Source organism: Bison bison, unplaced genomic scaffold (genome assembly GCF_000754665.1).
Source record: "Bison bison bison isolate TAMUID 2011002044 unplaced genomic scaffold, Bison_UMD1.0 scf7180017864468, whole genome shotgun sequence".
Lineage (NCBI taxonomy): Eukaryota > Metazoa > Chordata > Mammalia > Artiodactyla > Bovidae > Bison > Bison bison.
Genome location: NW_011495029.1, coordinates 962,609 through 970,140, shown reverse-complemented (window position 1 = coordinate 970,140; position 7,532 = coordinate 962,609). Strand labels below are relative to the sequence as shown.

Below are 7,532 nucleotides of genomic sequence, written 5' to 3'. Positions count from 1 at the left end.
GAAACGGAGTGGTATGATGGAGTAAAAGTGCCTTGGGGTCAGATACAGCTAGGTTCAGATCCTGCCTCTGCCTTTTCCTGACTCTGTGACCTCGGGTCAGTGACTTGACCTCTCTGAGCCTTGCTCCTCTCCCCCACAACCGGGGAGAATTGTGAGCAGCCAGTGAAGTTTCAGTGGCACCCAATCCAGTGTAGGGCTCAGGGATTGTCCCTCTTAGAGGTTGTTGCCTGAAGCCAGCCCTACACGGTCTCCACCAGACCCCAGTTATTCTGGGGATGTTTACAAGTTTCCAAAGGAGCTGCTACCTCATTGGATACCCTCCCCCTTGAGAGAGTTTCAGTGAAACTCTACAGAGAGAAGACAGAGACATCAGCAGGTAAAGAGACCCACCCAAGGTCACAGCATCAGAAGGTCAGGAAATGGGAGAGAAGGGGCCTTAGAGGTCATCGCCAGGCTGGACCCCTGGGGCTACAGACAGGAGGCTGAGCTGGAGCAGGGAAGGATCTGACCCAAGGTCATGCAGGCAGTTTGCAGCAGAACCGAGATGGGAACCCAGAAATGGTGCCCCAGGCCAGCGTTCCTCCCCATGAAGCCCAGCTCAGAAGGAACCTGGGATTTCTCCACCCAGCTCCCTGTACCCCTAGGCCACCCACACCCCAAAGAGGAGGGAGAAGCAGACTCTAACTCCTGTGATGCAGGAGTCCAGTTTGGGGAGGAGAGAAGGCCCTTCGTGTCTGTCCTCCCCACAGCGCCAAAGAAATGGGAGAGACCTTATCCAGTAGTCTCCTGGGTGGGGAGCCCAGGGTAGAGCTCAAAAGCTCCAAATGGCCCCAGCCTGGCGTTGTCCTGTTGCCAAGGCAATGAGCACATCGCTCACTCTCTGATCCACTTCCTTCTCCCCTCCTCCGACCAGTTCTTCTTGCCTCCAGCTCTTCGGAGCAACCCCGCGAGCAGGCCTGGCTGAATAGCCAGATTCCAGAGAGCGAGGGATCCCCAGCGGCCGCCCACCCCGTGGGCCTCACCCGGTCGGACTGCAGCTCTTCCCCCTGGCATAGGCGGCTGAGGAAGGACTTCTGCTCGCGGCACAGTGTCTGCCTGGTGGTCAGGAACACCGTGCCCCCCACGTTGAGCCGCACCCACTTGCCCCAGCCGCCCGCCCCCGCCGGCGGCGCTGCCTCACCGGCCTCCATCCTCATCGCTCTTCCCAGCGTCTGCATCCTCCGGGCAAGGAGGCTGGAGGTGGGCAGGTACCGAGCGCCGGGCATGCTGGGAGCTGTAGTCCGAGCCGCCGCGGGCGGATGCGGGTGGAGCGAGGATCTTGCCTTTCCCTAGCCCCGCCCTACTTTGTTCTTTCTGGGAGGTCTACAAACGAGGGTCTTTTAAAGATGCTCTTGGCCAAAGTGCTCTGTGTTTGGGGAAGGTCAAATTCGAGGTCACTGGGAAAATAATGAGTGATACCCCAAATCAGCAGTCCTCCCATTCTGTCTCCACATTGCTTTCCCTTTGTCCAGTTTGGGTTATCAAACAACCGACAAGAGAAGAAACTTTCCCCTCCCCCAATTTTATAGCAGCATTTACCTGTATCTGTTTTCTAATATTCTTTCATTCTGCTTTTGGCTGGCGGGGGTTGAGGTAGAAGGGAGCTGTGCTCTTTCCCCACGAAAACTCTCTTTGAGGACAACAGAGCTGGGCTTACAATTGGCTCAGCACCTTCTATATTACAGATGCTTTATGCATCTGTATTATTCATTGATGCTCTCAGTAGCCCTGTGAAGTTGGCGTTACTGTACCCATTTTACAGATGAGGACACAGAAGCAAAGTGACTTTCTACATTCACACAGCTAGTGAGGGTCAGGCTGGCAGGAACCCAGGTGGGTTTCAAGTGCATTTCCACCATCAAGGCCCCTTTCCTGCTCCGTGGGAAACATTTCTAGAGAGGAAGAGTGGAGAGGGTACTGGATGAATGTCTGGAGAGCTAGGTTTTCATTCTGGCTTTTGTAGGGTTAAGTGCTGGGAGACTGGCAGTTTACTCATCTGTAATTCGGGAAGGGGAGGAGGGATTGGTTCTGTGGATGTACTTCTGAGCCAGATACCTTGGCGGGGGATGGGGGTGGGGTGCTGCTATTGTGGGTTCTGCAGGGTGCGGGAAGGGGACAGCTCTTCATGTGGTTTGGGTCCTGGGAGAGAAAGGAGCAGAAGGGAAGTCGCCCTCCTTTATTTATTTCCGTGTAGCTTGTGGGATCTTAGTTCCCTGACCAGGAATAGAATCCAAGCCCTTGGCAGTGAAAGCACCAAGTCCTAACCACTGGACCACCAGAGAATTCCTGAAAGCTGTCTTCTTTAACTTCCTTTCCTTCTCACTATTTCAGTCAGTGATCTCTGTCACACACGCAGGCCCCACCCACTGGGCAGCCTGGCCCTGTGGCGGGGTGGGGAGGGGAAGGTTCTGTTATCTCTCAGGTTCTGTCTCCGTAAACCTTTCCCCTTGGCAGGGAGTGGATCACAGCTGCTAGACTCCTGCTTCTGGGAACTTGTGTTCTCTTAAACACAAATTCGAGTGTGATCTTGAACCACCTCCTTTCTGAATCTCAATTTTCCCTTTTGCGAAGTGGGAAGTGTCACTGAAGAACACTGTCATGAAGATTCGATTATGTTGGTAAAACAGCTGGCATAATCCGTGGCTTGTAGTATACCGAATACACGAATGAATGAAATAGGATATAAGTTATGAACTGGCCTTGGAAGAGCAGCAGCGCTCCAGGTGCTTGGTGAGTCCTCCACCATCGTCAGCTGAACAAAACCATAGCAGGGAATATGTCTTCTTCCACTTAAGGGTCATAGGCAGGGAGTAACGTGGTCAGATGTGTAACTTGGGCCACTCTGGAGACTGTAGAGGAGATGGCTCAAAGCCCTGAGAGACCAGCCAGGAGGGCTCCTAGATGAGGGGTAGGGAAGCCCCAACCAAGGCAACGTCAACCAGGAGTAGGCAGCTTCAGTGGATACTTGGGAAGCAGAAGTGAAGCTTGAAGGGGCTATGGGAAGGAAGGAGAAGGAGGGAGAAAGAGGAAGGAGGAAGGGTCATGCTGACAACCCTGGCTTCTGGCTTGAACCAGCAGTGTTTCCCTGAAGCAGGAGAAGCTGGTCTAGGGAGGCATCAGGGGTGAAGAGGTCGGTTTGGAGCCTGTATCTGCAGTGCCTGTGGGGCAAGGGACCATTGTCCTGCAGGTGTGATACTCAGCAGAGCAGCTTAGGCTGGAGAGGACTGGTGGGCTGGCCTGAGCCTAGAGCAGGGAGGAGACCCCTTCAAAGAAGACCTGAAAAGTCCCAGAGCTAGAGACCCAGGAAGGCCCTCTCAGGTGGTGGCCCCAGTGAATGGAGAGGATGGGACAAAGTCTGGAGAGTGAGGAGCAAGAGCCATACTCCAGAGACCAAGAAGGGGCCAGTTTGCATGAACAAGTTCACAGGAGGAATGAAAGCTGAGAAAGTGGAGCTGTAGCATCCTGGAGCTGTGGCAACCCACGGCTTGCCTGAACCAACCTGCTCCTGCAGGTTTGACAGAGTCGAGGCCTGGAGGCAGAGAATAACTTGCACAGGGTCACTCAGCAAATATGGAGCAGACCCCAGATTTCTTGGGCCACCAGCCCTCGCCCATCGGGGGTTGCCTCTCCCCGGCAAGGAGCACAGACCACACAGCACACGTGGACAGTGTAGAGCTTTTAAACTAAAGAGGCATGTCATGGGACAAAATGTGAGGTGAAATTCCTTACTACATTGAATTATTTCACAATAAAAGTGATATTAAAAAGAAAGAAGGAAAGAAAGAAGGGCTTTCCTGGTGGCTCAGTGGTAAAGAATTCCCCTGCCAATGCAGGAGACGTGGGTTTGATCCCTGGTCTGGGGGGATCCCACGTGCCGCAGAGCAACTAAGCCTGTGCACTGCAACTATTGAGCTTGTGCTCTAGAGCCCCGGAACCTCAACTACTGAAGCCCATGCACCATAGAACCTGTGCTCCACAAGAGAAGCCGTCAGAATGAGAAGCCCATGCACTGCAACTCGTGAGAGAGTGGCCCCTGCTCACCACAACTAGAGAAAAGCCCTTGCAGAAACAAAGACCCAGCACTGGTCCTGGCCTAGAGGGGCAAATGGATCAACCCCTCCCCAATACTGGGAGTCTTTAGGACAGGGATCAGTCTTCTTCCTTTACACTGGCTTCTGATGTCTTTTATTTCTCTGCTTCAGTGCTTCCTATGTGCCAGATGCTATTCTAAGCCCATCTCTCCCATGTAACAGGTGTGCTCAGGGAGCTGAGTGAGAGCAGGAGCTACCATTTATGCATCTAACACGCTGGAGACTGTGTCCCAGGCATTCTGTACTGGCAGCAGCTGCTGTCACTGATAAAGGGCTTATTCTGGACCAGGTCAAGTCTGTGCAGAATTCTTAAAACAGCCCCATGTGTTTGATCCTGTTCCCACCTCCATCTTATGGAAGATGAGATTGAGGCTCTGAGACCATGGGCCTTTCCAAGTGATGCTGGGAATGGCAACCAAGAGCAGATCTGGCTTCAAGCTTGTCTCACTGACTCTGAAACTCAAGCTGACACAGAGTCCCAGTACACCCTTGCACAGGCCTTCTTAACTCTGAGAATGCTGGGAGGAAACTGTAGCCACCTAGGTGGTCCAGTGCAAATTTGCTTGGCTCATTGCCATTGTGGATCGTCATGGGGTCCTGAAGGTGTCACAGAGGCTCGGCCAGCATCTTTGGTCCCAGAGTGGTGGGGGAGGCTTACCCTCCTCCTTCCTCAGAAGCCCCCTAAACACCAGCATCCCCTCAGTAAGCACTTAAAATGTTCCCACCTGAAGCAATACCACCTCCCTCCCACCAAGCATCATTCAGTGACATTACTGCTTACTGAGCACCAACTGTGTGCCAGACATTGAAACACAGAGATGAAGGCACTAGGGCTGGTCCCTTCCCTAGAGGGGGCTTAGGATTAGAGGAGGTGGGCTTGAGAGTCTTTGAAAAAACATGGAATCCCAGACTATTCTGCTTGTAATCATGGACTGGTACTCTTCATGGTTTTATGCATGTCTTCTGAATTTAGAGGATAAAATTAAACATCCCTTAGACACTTTCTCAGAGAAGGAAATGGCAACCCACTCCAGTGTTCTTGCCTGGAGAATCCCAGGGATGGGAGGAGCCTGGTGGGCTGCCGTCTATGGGGTCGCACAGAGTCGGAAACGACTGAAGTGACTTAGTAGCAGCAGAATAGGGCTTGAAAGTGAGACAGGAGAGAGAGACGGATTAAGGGGCACAGAGCTCCCAGACAAGGATGCCAGCCCGGGCTTCATGGCTTGCTAGTTGGGTGATCTTGGCAAAATCACTTAACCTCTCTGAACCTTAGTTCCCCCATATCTAAATTGAGAATAATCGTGCCTAGCTCATGCTGTTATTGTGAGGATTCAATAAGCTAACAACACATGAAACCACATGAAGAGCACTCAGCATGCTGTCTGGACAAAGCCTCAGGTCCTGTGAATATTGGCTTTCATGAAACCAATCCCGCCACTCTGCCTATTGTCCTTTGGGTCCAAGATCAGGGGCTAAGCCAAAGACTGCCCCTTAGGATGCATTTCCCAGCAGCCTGGAATGAACCAGCCCAACAAACACTTCTCTGCTGGGGTCAGAGGGAGAGGCAGAGAGAAAAGCCACCCCAAATGATCCAGCCTCCAGAGCAGAGCGGCTGCCATAAAGGGGCCTGAGAAACTTTCTATTGCCAGACAGAGCTGAAGGAACAGAAAATACATCCTAAAGTTCTCACCTGAGCACATCACCATGTCCTATTTTGAATCTTCTCATTTTCTAAACAGCATCCTCTGCATCTGAGGGTTTTGTTCACATCTGCTGTCACTTCCATGACTAAGATGTCATTCATCTCTGCTGGGTTTTTTGGAGTCAGTCCTCCCCTGCCCCACATTCAGAATGTCAGAACATTCTGATTCATCTCAACTCTTCTTTTTTGGTGTGTGTGTGTGTGTGTGTGTGTGTGTGTGTGTGTGTTTAACGTCAAATCCAATCCCATCCCTGCCTTGGCTGACAGATCTGCCTCTTTGGAATAGAGATTGTTGGTTCTGAGTTGGCACCTCTTCAGGTCACCTGAGAGAAGAACAAGCTTATGCAGTAAAAGAAAGCATGTCTTTACCAGCCAGAAATATTCAAACAGGCTTTCAGAGGCCCGTGGTACAGAGTTTGCATCTCTGCTCCATGGTTTCCTGTGAGACCTCACTAATTAGTTATGTAAAATTAGTTATGTAACCTCTTCAACTCTCACTTTACACCATTTGCAATATTTATATCATAATGTTATTCTTACTTCTTAGTGTTATTACATGCAGTGAATGTTAGTTATTATGACTGAGCACCTACTATGTGCCACACCTGGGCTAGAAGTATTATTATCCCATTTTACAGATGAGGCTCAGAGAGGCTAGATACCTGGTCCACAGACTTGGAATGTCTATAAGATAACAAGTTGGAGAAGATCATAGCAACCCACTCCAAAACTCTTGCCTGGAGATTCCCATGGACAGAAGAACCTGGTGGGCTACAGTTCATAGGGTCACAAAGAGTCAGAAATGGCTGAAGCAACTGAGCATCCATGCATGCAAGATAACAAGTAAACCAGAATGCATTTACCTAGAACTTCCTCTAATTGTCAACAAATATTCACAGAGCCTGCCCCAAGTGCTGCATTTTAGAATTCTGAAGTGGAGGTGCAGACCCTACTATTCTTAAAGAGCTCACCTAGAGGGCTTGTTAATGTCTGCAGACTCCAGGGGTCGCCTTTCACATGGCAGAAGGGCAATCAAGGGTCTGGAGGAAAGGATGCCTGCCTTTCTCCAATTTGCACAGAAGTGTAGCTGAGTTTGACCCTGACACTTTCGCATTGCCAGGGCCCCTGCTGAATGCCCTCAGCCTGCACGCTGCTCTCTTCAACCAGCAGAGCCAGGTCGGGGGTGGGGAACAGGTGGTTAGCGGGGCTCTCGGCCTGTCTGGACTCTGTGGGAGTGTGGCCAGCAATTAGACTTCACCAGTGGGGAGTGCACCAGTCTGCCTGGGTCCTTGGTGGCCCTCACAACGCTTTCCTGCCCACCCTATCCACGCAGTTCATCTGCTCTTGTTGGTTCCCCTTTCCAAAATCTCTGCTCTGGAATACTGAGGTGATGACAGTCAACTAATTTACCAGCCTCCCTCAGAGATCCCACTCTTCCCCATAAAGGTCCTTCTGGTTCCTGGGAAGATCATCCCACAGATAGAATCAGGAACCACACTTGAATCAGAAATTGTACAGAATCAGGAGCTCCTGCCTGACCCCCTGGGCTTCGTGGACCACCCCCAGCCCCGGCCCCTGCTGCCAGAGAGATATTTATGAGCACATCAATGGGCCCTGCTCTGTGCCAAGCAGTCTCATGGATTAGCTCTTTTAATCCCACTCTAACAGGGAGGTTTGACTATAATTGCCATCGTACAGAG

General features: G+C 51.4%; 1 protein-coding gene across 1 annotated transcript in view; it reads right to left on the bottom strand.

Moving 5' to 3' along the window:
- KCTD17 (potassium channel tetramerization domain containing 17) overlaps window positions 1-1,231 on the bottom strand; it is a 10,413-nt gene extending 9,182 nt beyond the window's left edge. The window contains exon 1 of the mRNA XM_010860622.1: window positions 1,023-1,231. Coding sequence (XP_010858924.1) covers window positions 1,023-1,217 — 195 coding nt within the window. The 5' untranslated portion in view covers window positions 1,218-1,231. The remainder of the gene's footprint in view (window positions 1-1,022) is intronic.
- Between the last annotated feature and the right edge of the window lie 6,301 nt (window positions 1,232-7,532).